General features: G+C 41.1%; 1 protein-coding gene across 6 annotated transcripts in view; it reads right to left on the minus strand.

Moving 5' to 3' along the window:
* SLC4A7 (solute carrier family 4 member 7) overlaps positions 1–17,276 on the minus strand; it is a 558,274-nt gene that overhangs the window by 238,391 nt on the left and 302,607 nt on the right. For all 6 annotated transcript variants that reach the window (XM_053714241.1, XM_053714242.1, XM_053714243.1 and 3 more), the window contains exon 3: positions 9,105–9,248. In XM_053714241.1, coding sequence (XP_053570216.1) covers positions 9,105–9,248 — 144 coding nt within the window. The remainder of the gene's footprint in view (positions 1–9,104; positions 9,249–17,276) is intronic.

Consider the following 17,276-nt stretch of genomic DNA (forward strand, 5'->3'; position numbering starts at 1 on the left):
TAATACAAAAAAAAGAATACACAAGTTCGTCATTTTGCGCCTCGCAGGGCTCCTTATCATGCTTCACATAAAAGAAAATCAGACAAAGCTAGCCGCTTTTTATCTTGTTAACATTTCATAGTCAAACTGCTTTACACACAATGCTGGGTTTTTAAACATAATTCTTAAAAAAACCTTTTACCTTCAAGTTTACCCTGCTGCACATACCAACAACAAAAACAAAAAGAAAAAAGGAGAAGAAAAAAATAAAATAAAATAAAAAAAAAAAAAAATTAAATATAAATAAATAAATAAAAAATTTTTTTAGAGCTAGTCCCTCTTCCCCTTTCCCCCCGGTCCCCACCACTACACCATCCTCTCTCTTACTTCACCCCACTGATAGGGTATCTTCTCTTCACATATCAAAGTCTGGAAAGCTAATGAGTTTCTTAGCGGGGCTATAAATTGTTTTTGTATCTCAATTGGCCATTCTACAATTATTTTGAGCCATTTATTGAAATATTTTCGGAGATTATGCTCCAAGGCAAGTTTTTTGTCGTATATTTCTGCTGCCATTTGTGTCCTTATCAGTTTTGTAAATTCCACCATCTTTGGGGATTTTTTTAGTTTCCATTTTCTTAAAATTAAATTTCGCGCTGCCATAATAGAAGTATTAATTAGTTGTTTATCTCCTGGCCTTATCTGTTTTTGGTATAATAAAAAGACAACCTCTGGATTAAAATCCATCCGTATTTGAATGTATCTATTGAGCCAATAGTTAATTCTTCCCCAAAATTGTCTGATCTTGGGACATGACCAAAAACAATGCAAAAGGTCCGCCCTTTCCGCATTACATTTATAGCATCCCAGACTCAGGCCCTCTGCTGCCCATTTGTTAATTCTGTCTGGAGTAAGATAGTAGTTATTCAGTATTTTCCAATGAGCTTCCCTCCAGCTAACTATTGGGGTGGTCTCTACAACTACTCCTATACTCTTCTTGATGTCCTCCTCTTGTATGTTAGGAAAGTATTTTTTAAATTTATCTCTTATCCCCATCAAGTAATTGTCCCCCAGTTTTATAAATAGCGCCTCGTACCAATAAGATATTGCTCTAATCCCCCCCTTATAACGTTTAACACCTGCCTCTATTTCTCGTAGCCTCCATTCCGAATTTGTCTCAGCTGTTAATGTTGTAATAAAGCTTCTAGCTTGTAGAAACGCAAAAAAGTTATTTGAGGGAAGCTGAAACTTACCCGCAATCTGGCTAAATAGTTGTATATTGTTTGTACCTTCCATTAAGAGCTGCGAAAAATATGTAACTCCCTTGTTTTGCCATTCCCTAAATACTACATTATGCATGCCTGGTGAAAATGCTGGTGTTCCAATTATAGGTAAATATTGTGATATTCTATATTCTATCCCCAATACTTTACAATACTTTTGCCATGCCAATATTATATTTGAAAATGTCAACAACTGTTTGATATTACCAGGCAATTTTCCATATGAGTGGTGTAGGACGGCTTTCAGATTAAAGGGGGCTATCAACTCCGACTCTATATCATAATATGTGATATATTGCGCCTCCGTTAACCAGTCTATTGCATATTTTACCATGGTGGTCCAATTGTAGTATCTTAAATTTGGTAGAGACATACCACCATATTTTTTGGGTATAGTTAACCTGTCTGTCGCTATTCTGGGTCTCCCTTTTCCCCAAAAAAACTTTGCACATGCTTTGTTATATATAAATTTTGTAATAAGTACATTAAACGCGGAAAAAAGATAGCTTTGATTACCATAACTTTAGCTGAAAGGGAAAGGAAAAGCAATTTCCATCTTTGTATTTCGGTTTCCAACTTTAGAAAAAGCTGCGTATAGTTCAGGGTATACCACATATGAGGGTTATTTCCTAGCTTAATTCCTAGGTATTCTATAGTAGTCACTTCTCTAAATGGATGTTTAATATAACTTCTTTTAGTCTTATTTAGCCATAAAATCTCGGATTTCTGGGTGTTGATCTTATACCCCGTAAATTTACTAAAACAGTTTATTATTTCTAGACTTTTTGGGATATCTGTCTTTGAATCGCTTAAGAGCAGCATGATGTCATCTGCATAGAGTGATACGACTATTTTTTGTTTACCAAGATTAATCCCCCTTATCTCTTTTCTCAAATAAATTGCAAGTGGTTCTAATGAAATATTAAAAAGTATTGGGGATAGCGGGCATCCTTGCCTAGTACCCCTTTGAAGCGTTATATACGGCGTGAGCGCTCCATTTACATAGATTTGTGATCTGGGCATTTTATATATTAGTTCAATTATATTGACCATATTGCCAAAGAACCCAAACTGCTTTAGAGAGGTCATCATGTGATCCCAAATTATCGAATCAAATGCCTTCTCTGCATCTATAGTTACTAAAGCCATATCTGATTTGCATTTGCTTTCTGTTTTATGTAATTTATTGTAGTAATGATCAATTGTTAATAATACTCTACGAATATTTCTGCCGGCATTTCGCCCTGGCATAAATCCCGTCTGGTCTGGATGGATAATGTCCCCAACTACCTTCTTAAGCCTATCTGCAATAATAGCCATTAGTATCTTATAGTCATTATTAAGTAGAGATATGGGTCTGTATGAACCCATATCTTCTTTTGGTTTGCCTTTCTTATGAATCAAGGTCACTATCGAATCCGTAAAGTATGGTGATTGTTTTTGGTTATGCCCAAAATATAGATTAAAAATTTCACACAAAATTCCCGCCAGGTCTGGTTTCAGTATCTTATAAAATTCGGCAGATATTCCATCGGGGCCTGGAGCTTTCCCTGATTTCATTGCTTCAATGGCTATGTTTACTTCCTCAATGCTTATTTCAGTATTTAATTGAATTGCTTTCTCTCTATCCAGCTTAGGTAAGGTGATTTCTTTCCAGAACTTCTCTTTTGCCTGCATGTCTACTTCCCCTTGTGCGTAAAGTTTTTGATAATATTTATGAAATGCGTCCCGAATTTCAGTCGCTTTCGTATAAGTGTTATTTTTAACTTTTATCAGAGTACATAGATTTTTATTTTTCCTAACCTCCCTCATTTTGGCCAAGTGCTTGGCTGATATTCCTTGGATGCCTTGCCAGTAATTCCTGTTTTTAATATCTTCTAATGCCCATTTATTGTTCAAAAACAGCTCTCTCTCTGCTTTGGCCCTCACATATTTATCCCAGGATACCTTATTGGGGATTAAAATATACTTTCTATATAGGTTTTTAAGTTGGTTCGCTAGTTGTACCTCCCTAGCTATCTGTTTCTTTTTCTTTCTGATCATATACTGTTTAATTTCCCCTCTCAATACGGCTTTACCCGCTTCCCAGAAAATTTCTGGTTTGTGTCTGTATCCTTGATTCAAATCAGCATATTCCTGCCATCTTTGAGTCAGCCAGTTACGAAAACCTAAATTATTAACCATATACCCAGGGAATCTGACATTTGTCTGCTCTGATACACGTAATATCAATTTAAGGGATATAATTGCATGATCCGATAGAATAAAGTCTAAAATTTCCGTTTCAATATCAATTTGCAAAATTTTTTCTTCTATTAGAAACATATCAATTCTAGAGAAGTTTTTATGCGCTTTAGACTCACAGGAATATTCCCTCGTGTCTGGATGTTGGGCTCTCCATATATCCTTGACTCTTAAGGTTTTACAAAATTCTCTGAAAAAACTAGCCTCTCTTTTATATTTACTAGCGCTTTTCTTTTGTCTCCATCTGTCTACTTCTGGGTATAGGGTCATATTGAAATCACCCGCCAGAATTAAATTCTGGTCTAAATAAGGAATTAGTTTATCTTTAAGTTTATTCCAGAATTCCTTATCAAAGCTGTTTGGGCCATAAACATTGCAAAATGTCCACCTCTTAGAATCTATTTCTATTTGAGCTATTAAAAATCTGCCTTCAATGTCTCGTTCTGTCTTTATTATATTATAAGTTAACCTGTTATTTATCATTATGGCGACGCCGCCTTTCCTTGTTATGCAGGGAGTCGCTATTATCTCAGCTACCCACTTGGGCTTAAGTTTAGGAATTTCATTTTCTCTTAAATGGAGTTCTTGTAAAAGAATTATATCAGGATTACATTTTTTAATAGTCTTTAAAATACCTTTGCGTTTCATTGGGGAGGTGACACCTCCAACATTCCATGAAATGCACTTCAGATTATCTCCCATATCACCTGTATTTTAATTTCTGAGTAGAGAGAGACAGGAGGGAGGGGGAAGAAGAAAAAAGCAAAAAGAGAAGGAAAGAAAAAAAAAAACAAAAAAAAAAAAAAACCCCGCCCAACTTAATCTAAAATAAAACCCTAACCATACTGATCTTATTATTCTGTTAGCCATCAGTATATTCATTCTTGTCTTCATTTAAACCTGTTATGTGTAGCCCAGAGGAGCTAGATAGTTATCTCATTTTTAATACAAAATAGCTTTGCTTCTTCTGGGGAGTTTAACACTACCTGCCCTTCCTTTCCTTCAGCAATTATTTTCGCAGGATATCTTAGATTCGCTTTCATCCCTGCCTTAATCAGTCCTGAACAATAAGGGGACATTTCTTTTCTCTTGTTAGATGTATCTACCGAAAAATCCTGGAACACTAATATCTGTTTACCATCTATAATCAATGGGTGACATTTTCTATATTGCCTCATGATTGTTACTTTGTCTTGAAAATTAAGGTAGCGAATCGTGATCATTCTAGGTCTATTTTTAGAATCCATACCCGCCCTGTTGGGGCCGGTACGGTGTGCTCTCTCTACTGCTAATTGTCCCCCTTGAGCTGTCATACCTAAGGTGTGTGGCAGTGTCTCAGAAGCAAATTGCAAAAGGTCACTATACTCAGGTGTTTCAGGTAGGCCTACCACTCTCACGTTGTTTCTTCTTGACCTGTCCTCTAGGTCCTCTACTTTGTTTTGTAAAGTTTTTATAGTGTCTGTAAGTTTCCGTGTGATCTCCTCCTGGTGGATATATGTATCCTCCAGCTCAGAGACCCGCGTCTCTACTTCTGTCAGTCTGTTTGAGAATTGCCTGATCTCAACAGTGAGACCAGACAGTTCCTTTTTAATTACCTCAAATTGTGGGAGTAGTAGATCAACTATTTGGTTGTTCGTAATTTGTGTGTCTACAACTCTCTCTCCTGTCTGATGTGACTCTTATGCTGTTTCTACCATTACCTCTTGTACTGTTTTATTACATTTTTTGTCTTTCCTTGGTGGCATGGCTGGGGATCTAGGTTTGATATTTGTTACGTATTTTTCCATTAGTTTCTGGGTTCTAAATACCCCCAGAACTTCTGTGCAAATTCAGTGATCGGCTTGAAAGAATCCAAGCGTGCTTATTATTATGACTCCCTATCGGAGAAGCACACAAGAAAGGAGAAAAAGAGAGACGGAGAGGAAGAGAGAAGAAAAAAAAAAAAAAAAAAGGGTGTGAATGTGAAAACAGTGCACACACTCAAATAATATACCAAGTGTCAAAATTCATTAAAAAGTGTCAACCAGTGCTAAGTGCCTCCTCTAAGAGGACTGATTATTTTTTATCTCTTATCCCTAGACCTCAATACCATCAAAGAAGTCTTGCTTCTTTTAAATTCAAATATCTATTGGTTAAACCTCTTAATTTCGGTTTCAACTTTCAGTACTTATACTACTTCTTTCTCGTGCTTTTGTTAGGTAGATTACTCAGTCCTATTTTCAAGTGGCTAAGTTTCAAGTCAATATATATCAACAAACAGCTTTTAGGTCCACTACGTGGAAAGTTTCATAGATAAATGGGTCCATATCAATCAATTGCGGGCATGTCATCCCAGATCCCAACTACAAGTCATAGAGGGAGAATGAAGTGTCATATCCCCAAATGCACTAAAGACATACTGTAGTTTAAAGATGACCAGCTGATGAACGTGAAGGCTCAAAAATGACAGACTTTCTACATAGAAGACTGTCTATGGTGTGTACGGTCAACATCCTCACCAAATACCATTGACTTTAGGCCAATTTAAATACATGTGTCCTACATCTATTTAAAATTGGAAGGGGGATTTATGTCAAGGTATATGTGAGGTTAATAAATATATATTTAATCATATATTTCAAGATTAATAAATCTGTATCTTTGATCAGATATTTCACTGATCAGTAGAAAATAACTCATTGCATTCAGAAGAACTGACTTCAAACAGGTTTAATTCTCCCCCACTTTTTCAATTACACAGGAAATTCTTAAGGATTACTTTAAGAGTCATTCCTAGCTAAAGTGTGAACATGAGGCCCATACCAAATTTGCTATAATCAATTTACAGTTTGAGACAGGATGAGTCATAAAAGGCAAATTAAGAGGATAGATTGTCAGATAGGTGACACCACACAAAATGTATGGAGACGAGATGTCTGAAATACCCTCTTGGAACTGGTCAAAATGATAGGGAAACAGCTTTTATGCACATAGGTGTTAGTTATCCCTAAACATCAAATACACGTCTGCACTGCTAGCTAAACAGAAAATATGATGTATTAAGACTTTTACAACTACTCGTGGATTGACCCCATGCTATGTCGGCGGGGCAGTAAAGACCTTAGAAAGCACAGACAAATGCTAAGGTGTGACTCTGAAAACCTACTGAACATACAGCAAATAATTATTATTTTTTTCTATTTGAATGCATGCCTCAGAATGTATTAAATAAAGAAATTTGGGAAATTGTCTAATTCTCTATTATTACATGGATATTTGCTAAGCACACCACACAGCTGGCAAAAACAGCTGGTCTAAGTAAAAGTCCTGTTTGGAGAAAGAGTTTCTTTAAGAAAGACTCTAATTTGCGGTCCATTGGGTCTCTAAACAAAGTGCTATCCTCCATAGGGATAGTCGTACGTTTGGCGAGAGTGGAAATAGTATCATTAGCCTTAGGGATTGTTTCGCACTCTTCCACATTCTGTTCTGGAATAGGGTACATTTTCCTAAACTTTATGGAAGGAGCTTAAGGTACAGCTGGCTTTTTCCCTTCCTTAGCTATATATTCAGAGACTAAATCAGGGACCTGAAACACCTGTGGAATTTTTGGTGGAGCTTTGAAAACAATATTTAAGTGATTAACAGGCTTGTTTTCAGCAGGCTTTTACTTAGAAATTTCTAGTCTTTAATACTACCTGCAATAGGTTGTGAATATGCTCCACCTTTAATAAAGGCATTGTCATATTCAGGATCCTATCAGAACTAGAAATATTGGCATCCTCAGAGTCAGAGGTCTGTAAGAGGGGAAGGATTTTGCACATAAACCTCATGAGACTGAGATACATCCCCAGATATAAGCTTCAACTTACTGGGTTTCGGGATTGCCACCAAACAATCTGTCACAATTTTGTACATGCTATTTTTGAATTCAGGAGTAAAATCAGTAGAATCCCCCTGAGTGACAAGTATTGGGCAAACTTTCCCCTGTAAAGTGGAAGGTTGTGTTTGGTTTGCATACAAAATCTGAGGTACACAATTCTCACAGATTTGGCTGACCTGGCATACTGGAGCAGATTAGCAAAATAAACAAATATATGTATAGAGGGATATCAGAAACCAACTCCTCTATAGAAATATCAGCGGGGACAGAAACATTTAGTTCCATAGTTGTACTTATATAACAATATACAACAAAGGGATTATTGCAGAGTCCCTGTCTTACGTGCGCTATCCTAAGAGGTTGCTGTCTCTTTACATTCGTTTTGTACTTATATAACAGTATGCAATGACAACTTATATAATAAGCAGTACAAAGAAAACATGGTAGAGAGCCCTCTACACTAAGTAACTCTCCCTCGGACACTTATACAATCTCCCATTGTAAAGAGCTTTAAAGCCCCAAGAAAGAAAGGAGTCCTTAAGGTACCCCCTGTATGGGTATTCACCCCCTTCTTGGGACTGGCAGGCACTGAATTTTTTTTTTTTAATCTGGCCCCAACTGTTGTTGAAGGAATATAGTTGCTGAGGCTCCGGACTGAGAGAGAAAAAGCCTGAAAACACTGAGGGGGAAGGGGGTGCAGAGCTAAATCCAGTGTCTTTGTAGTAAAGAAAAATTCCTTTTGGTTCTTTATGAATAAAAGATAGTGCACCAAGCATATTAACCCCATACATAAGATGAATCATGGTCCCCAGCCTAACCGGAGCCTCCACTACAAAACCGCATAATGCACTAAGCTATTGCCGGTTCTCTTAAAGAGCCATAGACCTAAATATTGAAAGTGACCCTAAAAATACCCCTAGAACTCCCTGAGGTCTGTAAAGGGTCAGAAGCTTCCCTGGTAGTGCTGCCACTGATGATAACCATTAGGGACCTGATTTGGAGAGAAAAACCGTGTCATGAGGAGAGCAGGTTAAGTCTCCTGGCTATGCTGTACCTTTGTCAGAGTACCTACAAACAGTCTCTGGGCTGTGTAAAGACACTTACCTTATGCAGCACCCCTACACTGGCTTACCAGGAATGTCGTCTATGTCAATGCAGCAGTATCCAATAAAGATCCCATCCAGTGCAGGTATCAAGTACCTCAGGGGGAGGCAAGGGACAAGGGTAGTTATGGTTGAAGTCTTGTTAGGGGAATACTGTGCACATAGGGTATTCCTGTTTCCTGTATCATTCAGCTGCTTTTCCGTCTTCTTTTTAAATTATACTACCCAGGGACTCTGGGTCTCACATAGGTCAGAGCTCCCAATTTGTAATCCATGAGCAAGTAGCTGAAACAACCTCTATTCTCAATCATCTCCTACGAGGCCAAGAACAAAACTAAGAGAGAGATGGGAGGGTTTTAAAGCTCTCATATGAGTTCTTGACCTCCTCCTAGTGGCGGGAAACATATCCCATATGGTATGGAGGACTGTGGACCACCATTATTTTACGAAAGAAATTCAAAAGAAATAAAGTAAAAAAAATACAAATAAAAATATAGCCTAGTGTGTGTTAATTTAATTATTAAATTATGTATTTGAACCACAGAAGTATGTGACACCTTGTGGGATACAAATAATCCACTCAGATGCTCATCACATCTATTACTGAACATGTATTTATTTAAAATGTATATTTACCATAATTTGGAGATTCTCGTCCATCTTCTTTATCACTTTCTTTTTCTTTTCTTCTCCTGTGATGCTTGTGACCACGATGCCTATGGCGTCTACGGCTCTCTCTGCCAAATGGTACATGGACACCAATGTAAACAGCTCTGTGACCTTTGGAAAATCAATATGAAAGATGTTTCAGTGAACTCAATCCACAAACAGGCTGCCAGTTAAGCAAAATTACAAGAGAAAGAGAAAAAACACTGTGAGAACACAAAAAATAGCAATTGTGCTAGGATTTACCATCAAGCGTTACTTATTTACTATTTTTTTTTTACCCAGGGACCATAGACGAGAAACATTACTGGACTATGTACAAAGCAAAAATGATTCAGATTTCATATTCTTAAAATGTGAAAAGTATTATGTGTTTTAAAAAACAAATTAAGCTTACCTGATAATTTAATTTCCATTGAGGGGAGGAGAGACCACAGCTTCATTCATTACTTGTGGGAATTAAGAACCTGGCCACCAGGAGAAGGCAAAGACACCCCAGCCAAAGGCTTAAATACCTCCCCAACTTCCCTCATCCCTCAATAATTCTGCAGAGGGAACCAGGAACAGTAGGAGAAATATCAGGGTAAAAAAGGTACCAGAAGATGAATATATTTAGGGCAGACCAGCTGAGATACGGGCGGGAGCTGTGGACTGTAATCCCCTCGATGGAAATGAAATTATCATCAGGTAAGCATAATTAAGGTTTTCCATCTAAAGGGGAGAAGAGTCCACGGCTTCATTCATTACTTGTGGAAACATATACCCAAGCTCTATAGGACACTGATGAAACCGGGAGGGAAAAGGCAGACCCTAATCTGAGGGCACCACAGCCTGTAAAACCTCTCTCTCAAAAACAGCTTCCACAAAAGCAAAAACGTCAAATTTGTAAAACTTTGTAAAAGTGTATAAGGAGGACCAGGAAGCCGCCTTACAAATTTGCTCCATAGAGGCCTCATTCTTGAAGGTCCAAGACGAAGCCACAGCTCTAGTCGAATGAGCCGCGATCCTCTGAGGAGGATTATGTTCCGCTGTCTCATAAGCCAACCGAATCAAGCTCCTCAACCAAAATGACAAAGTAGCAGAGGCCCTTTGCGCTTCACAGAATACACCACAAAAAGAGATGTAGACTGTCTGAAATCATTTGTGTTCTGAAGATAGAACTTCAAGACACGAAACACATCCAGGTTATGAAGTAACCTCTCCTTTGAAGAAGGGTTAGAACACAAAGAAGGAACAACTATTTTCTGATTGATTTTAGCCGAAGTACCGCCTTATCCGCATGAAAAACCAGATAAGGAGGATCACATTGCACACACATTGCTCACACCAGGACAAGTATATCCTCCACACCTTATGGTAGATGCAACAAGTGACTGGCTTCCTTGCCTGAATTAGAGTATCAATCACACTTTCTGAAAAGCCTCTCTTGGCTAAGACTAGACGTTCAATCTCCACGCAGTCAGCCTCAGAGAATCTAGATTTTCATGCTAAAAGGGGCCCTGTGATAGCAGATCCCTGCGACAGGGTAACCTCCACGGTGGAGAGGATGACATCCCCACCAGATCCGCAAACCATGTCCTCCGCGGCCACGAAGAAGCAATCAGAATGGCCGGGGCCCGCTCCTGTTTGATGTGCACCACGGTGGAAAAATGTAAGCTAGGCTGAATCCCCAAGGAACCACTAAGGCATCTATCAGCTCCGCCTGGGGATCTGTGGACCTCAACCCGTATCGAAGTAGCTTGCAATTGAGTCTGGACGTCATGAGATCTATCTCTGGCGCTCCCCATCTGTGACAAATCTTCACAAACACTTTGGGGTGTAGAGGTCATTCCCCTGGATGGAAGAATTGTCTGCTGAGAAAGTCCGCTTCCCAGTTGTCCATACCCGGAATGTGAATCGCTGAGAGCGAGCAGTCATGGGACTCCGCCCACTCCAGAATCCGAGACACCTCTCTCATTGCGAGAGCTCCTCGTACCCCCCTGATGGTTGATGTACGCCACCAGGCAATGTTGTCGGTCTGGAATCTGATAAAACTGACCGACACCAGAGAAGGCCATGCCTTCAGAGCATTGTAAAGTGCTCGTAGTTCTAGGATGTTGATCGGAAGTAGAGACTACTCCCTGGACCATCTTCCTTGTGCCATCCTGACACCCCAAACAGCTCCTCATCCTGTCAGACTGACGTCCGTGGTCACAATCTCCCAGGGCGGTCGCGAGAAGGATGTCGCCATGGACAGTTGCTCTGAACGAATCCGTAAAGAGAGGGAGTTCAGAGTCCGAGCATCCATGGATATCAGTTTGAGATGGAACCTGGCGAATGGGATAACATCTATGCTTGACACCATAAGACCTATCACCTCCATACATTGAGCCACCGACGTGCTTGTGGAGGACTGAAGGGCAAGACAGGTGGACGCAAGCTTCCTGCGCTGCTGATCTGTGAGAAAAATCTTCATGAACATAAGAGTCCATTATCGTACCCAGGAACTCCACCCTGTTGCTGGGAACCAGGGAACTATTTCCCACGTTTATCTTCCAACCGTGAGATTATAGCAGAAGAAGAACCCTCGAATGATCCTCTGTGAGGCTTAACGATGGCGCCTGAACTAGGATGTCGTCCAGTTAAGGCGCCACCGCAATGCCCCTGGATCTGGCCACTGCAAGCAGCGCCCCCAGAACCTTCGTGAAGACTCTCGGGGCCGTCGCCAGACCAAAAGGAAGGGTCATACAACTGGAAGTGTTGGTCCAGGAGCGCAAATCATAGGAACCTGAAGTGGTCCCTGTGAATTGGCACATGAAGGTAAGCGTCCTTCAAGTCTACAGTTGTCATGAACTGTCCCTCTTGAACTAGGGCAGAAGAGATCCGATCATTTCCATTTTAAATGATGGAACACTCAGAAACTTGTTTAAACACTTTAGGTCTAGAATCGTGCGGAACGTGCCCTCCTTCTTTGGAACCACAAAAACATTGGAATAGTACCCAAGACCCCTTTCTGCTAGGGGTACTGGTACAATAACCCAGAGAGAGGCAAGATCTCTCACACACTCTAGAAAGGCCTCTCTCTTCTCTGGTCTTGAAGACAGGTTTGACAGGAGAAATCTGCCCTCGGGCGGATGGGATCTAAACCCTATCCTGTAACCCTGGGAGACCACTTCTAGAACCCAAGGGTCCTGAACATCCTGCAAACATGCATCTGAGAATAGAGATAATCTGCCCCCTACGTGATCTGGAGACCGGTTGGGGGCCGCCCCTTCATGTCCATTTCGTCTTGGTGGGCTTCTTGCTCTGCTTAGAATTGTTCCAAGATTAAGCAAGCTTCCGAGATCCCTTGGACTGGTCCGCTTTTGCGGCGGGTTGCTGGCGCTGGGCCTTGTCCGCACGAAAGGGACGAAAAGTAGATCCTTTAGGCTTAGCGTTCTTATCCTGCGGTAGGAAAGCTACCTTGCCTACCGTAACCGTGGATATAATCGAATCCAATACTGGACCAAACAGGATCTTTCCTTGAAAAGGCAGGGAGAACTGCCTCGCCTTAGAGGTCAAGTCCGCAGACCAAGATTTTACCTAAATAAACCCTGCGTGCTAAAACAGAAAAACCCGACACCTTAGCATTCAAGCGAATAATTTGCATATTTGCATCACAGATAAAAGAATTGGCGATCTTCAGCGCCTTAATCTTCGCCTGTATCCTGTCGATGGATGTCTCCCCCTCGACCATTTCACGCAGGGATTCACACCAATATGTTGCAGCTCCAGCGACTGCCGCCTTGGCCGCTGCTGGCTAAAAAACAAACCCTGTGTGCTGAAACATCCTTCTCAACATGTTTTCCAGCTTTTTATCCATGGGCTCTTTAAACAACGAACTATCCTCGAGGGGAATAGTCGTCAGCTTCACGAGCGTAGAGATAGCCCCATCCACCTTAGGGATGGTCCCCCACAGCTAAAGCTGAGAGTCCGGAATGGGGAACAATTTTTTAAAAGAAGAAGGGGAAAAGGAAGAACCTAATTGCTCCCATTCATTCTTAATAATATTAGCCTTCTTAATGGGAACCGGGAAAGATTGAGGTACTACCCTGTCCTCGTATACCTTGTCAAGCTTTGGAATCGCAGGTTCCTTAGGTATCTTAGGTTCCAGAACCTCCAGAGTAGCAAGCACCTGCCGTAGCAGAAAGCGCAAATTTTCCATCCTAAACCTATAACCAGGCTCCTCCGCCGCCGGAGGTTTAGATGACACTGACTTGGACCCAGAAGGGGCCTCCTCCGAAGAGTCGGAGTGGGCCTCGTCATCGTATAAAGCCTCTGAATCTTCCATCGGTGAGGATAAACCCTGGGCCGGGCCGCTATGATAAACTCTACGCTTGCGCTTAGCAGAACGTGGTAAGGCATAGATCACTTTCGAAACCGCTGATTCCAGTTGATCCGCAATCTGACGGCCAACGAATCTCTCCTGGAGAAACGGTTGGACCCCGGGGCACTGCATGGGCAATCGGAGATGAATGTAGGGAAACGCACCTCCCGGGACGAAGAACCCTCAGAGGTAAACGGCTCAATAGTACTAGACATTCGTTTACATTTAGATGATGTAACTTTATCGATACATGTGGAACATAGTTGAGCAGGCTGACCTCCTCACAATAAACACAGGAATGAGACTTTATTAAGGAAGGAGAGCCCTCCATCGCTTGCGCGTTTGGTTAGACTAACTTTATTTATTAAAAAAAGGCACCTTTTTACCACCAATGGCCGGGGCACTCACCACCTCCTAGGACCCGGACTACAGAAACCGCTATGTCTCCTGCACTACAGATCAACAGGCAGGATAGATAGCCACACCCAGTCACATGAAATGCCTGGCAGGACCGCTCCTGCACTAGGGAAAAACGTACCAAAAAATGGCCACTCAAAGTTTACGCAAGTAACCTGAAAGTTCCACACATTTCCAGAGCCTCATCTCGCACATAACGCAGCAATGACACAAGAAACAATATCATGTATAAACCCCCCCTGTTCAATAATTCCCTTTACAGGAATATTAACCCTTGATTCTGTAAAGAGAAAAAGGTGCCACACTGTGACCCTGTCTTCTATGTTATCATTATTAAAAAAAAAAGGAAAATCTTACCAGAATCTACGCCGTGGAACAGGAAGACGGCCATACAATTGTGTCAGGTTAGTAGCCTCGCTCCTGACATGGACTTGAGAGAAGAAAGCAGGCAGCGAAACTCGTCAACGTTGATTGCTTATGGAGCTGTAAATATGAGTCTGGATGGTTCACAGAAAGGCTCTCCCTGCATCTCTGAACTCTAACTTTTGCCCAGGTTCTCACTGAGATGCTAACAGGACTACTTAAAACTCCAGTCCCACTGCGAAGAGTACTGCCCTCCTTAAGATACTACTCCGAAACTCTGGCACTCCTCTGCCATCCTCCTGTGACGAAAGGCAAAGAATGATTGGGGGATGAGGGAAGTGGGGGAGGTATTTAAGCTTTGGCTGGGGTGCCGTGGACTCTCCTCCCCTTTAGATGGAAATGGACTTTATTTCTGAGAAGCAACAACCCAAACATCAAGTTTTAAAGAAAAAAATCAAGATAACCATTATCTTAGTAGCATAGGGACATGAAAACTTTTACTTCCCAGAATTACACTTTCACTATTCTGATAGAGCACACAATTGTGAACAAGTGCAGATCTAAATTTTACCCAAAACAAACAAACAAACATATATATATATATATATATATATATATATATATATATATATATATATATATATATATATATATATATATATATATATATATATATATATATATATATATGTATTTATGAATAAATAGAACATATTCTGCTATGTGAAGAACATTGAAGTGTAAAAACATAATTTATGCTTACCTGATAAATTTATTTCTCTTGTAGTGTATCCAGTCCACGGATCATCCATTACTTGTGGGATATTCTCCTTCCCAACAGGAAGTTGCAAGAGGATCACCCACAGCAGAGCTGCTATATAGCTCCTCCCCTAACTGTCATATCCAGTCATTCGACCGAAAACAAACAGAGAAAGGAGAAACCGTAGGGTGCAGTGGTGACTGTAGTTTAATTAAAATTTAGACCTGCCTTAAAAGGACAGGGCGGGCCGTGGACTGGATACACTACAAGAGAAATAAATTTATCAGGTAAGCATAAATTATGTTTTCTCTTGTTAAGTGTATCCAGTCCACGGATCATCCATTACTTGTGGGATACCAATACCAAAGCTAAAGTACACGGATGATGGGAGGGACAAGGCAGGATTAAGCGGAAGGAACCACTGCCTGAAGAACCTTTCTCCCAAACACAGCCTCCGAAGAAGCAAAAGTATCAAATTTGTAAAATTTTGAAAAAGTGTGAAGCGAAGACCAAGTCGCAGCCTTGCAAATCTGTTCAACAGAGGCCTCATTTTTGAAGGCCCAGGTGGAAGCCACAGCTCTAGTAGAATGAGCTGTAATCCTTTCAGGGGGCTGCTGTCCAGCAGTCTCATAGGCTAGGCGTATTACGCTCCGAAGCCAAAAGGAAAGAGAGGTTGCCGAAGCTTTTTGACCTCTCCTCTGTCCAGAGTAAACGACAAACAGGGAAGATGATTGACGAAAATCCTTAGGAGCTTGTAAGTAAAACTTCAAGGCACGGACTACGTCCAGATTATGTAAAAGACGTTCCTTCTTTGAAGAAGGATTAGGGCACAACGATGGAACAACAATCTCTTGATTGATATTCTTGTTAGAAACTACCTTAGGTAAAAACCCAGGTTTGGTATGCAGGTCTACCTTATCTGCATGAAAAATCAGATAAGGAGAATCACATTGTAAGGCAGATAGCTCAGAGACTCTCCGAGCCGAGGAAATAGCCATCAAAAACAGAACTTTCCAAGATAAAAGTTTAATATCAATGGAATGAAGGGGTTCAAACGGAACTCCTTGAAGAACCTTAAGAACCAAGTTTAAGCTCCGCGGGGGAGCAACAGGTTTAAACACAGGCTTAATTCTAACCAAAGCTTGGCAAAATGCCTGGACGTCTGGAACCTCTGCCAGACGCTTGTGCAAAAGAATAGACAGAGCAGAAATCTGTCCCTTTAAGGAACTAGCTGATAATCCTTTGTCCAAGCCCTCTTGGAGAAAAGACAATATTCTAGGAATCCTAACCTTACTCCATGAGTAATTCTTGGATTCACACCAATAAAGATATTTATTCCATATCTTGTGGTAGATTTTCCTGGTAACAGGCTTTCGTGCCTGTATTAAAGTATCAATGACTGACTCGGAGAAGCCACGCTTTGATAGAATCAAGCGTTCAATCTATCAAAGCGTGGCTTCTCCGAGTCAGTCATTGATACTTTAATACAGATTTGGATTTGGATGATTGAAAGGACCTTGTATCAGAAGGTCCTGTCTTAGAGGCAGAGTCCATGGTGGAAAGGATGACATGTCCACTAGGTCTGCATACCAAGTCCTGCGTGGCCACGCTGGTGCTATCAGAATCACCGATGCTCTCTCCTGTTTGATTTTGGCAATCAGTCGAGGGAGCAGAGGAAACGGTGGAAACACATAAGCCAGGTTGAAGAACCAAGGCGCTGCTAGAGCATCTATCAGCGTCGCTTCTGGGTCCCTGGACCTGGATCTGTAACAAGGAAGCTTGGCGTTCTGGCGAGACGCCATGAGATCCAACTCTGGTTTGCCCCAACGATGAATCAACTGAGCAAACACCTCCGGATGGAGTTCCCACTCCCCCGGATGGAAAGTCTGACGACTTAGAAAATCCGCCTCCCAGTTCTCCACGCCTGGGAAATGCATTGCTGACAGGTGGCAAGAGTGGTACTCTGCCCAGCGAATTATTTTTGAGACTTCTAACATCGCTAGGGAACTCCTGGTTCCCCCTTGATGGTTGATGTAAGCCACAGTCGTGATGTTGTCCGACTGAAATCTGATGAACCTCAGTGTTGCTAACTGAGGCCAAGCCAGAAGAGCATTGAATATCGCTCTTAACTCCAGAATATTTATTGGAAGGAGTTTCTCCTCCTGAGTCCACGATCCCTGTGCCTTCAGGGAATTCCAGACTGCAACCCAACCTAGAAGGCTGACATCTGTTGTTACAATTGTCCAATCTGGCCTGC

The sequence above is a fragment of the Bombina bombina genome, chromosome 5 (assembly GCF_027579735.1).
Source record: "Bombina bombina isolate aBomBom1 chromosome 5, aBomBom1.pri, whole genome shotgun sequence".
In the NCBI taxonomy this organism is placed as follows: Eukaryota; Metazoa; Chordata; class Amphibia; order Anura; family Bombinatoridae; genus Bombina; species Bombina bombina.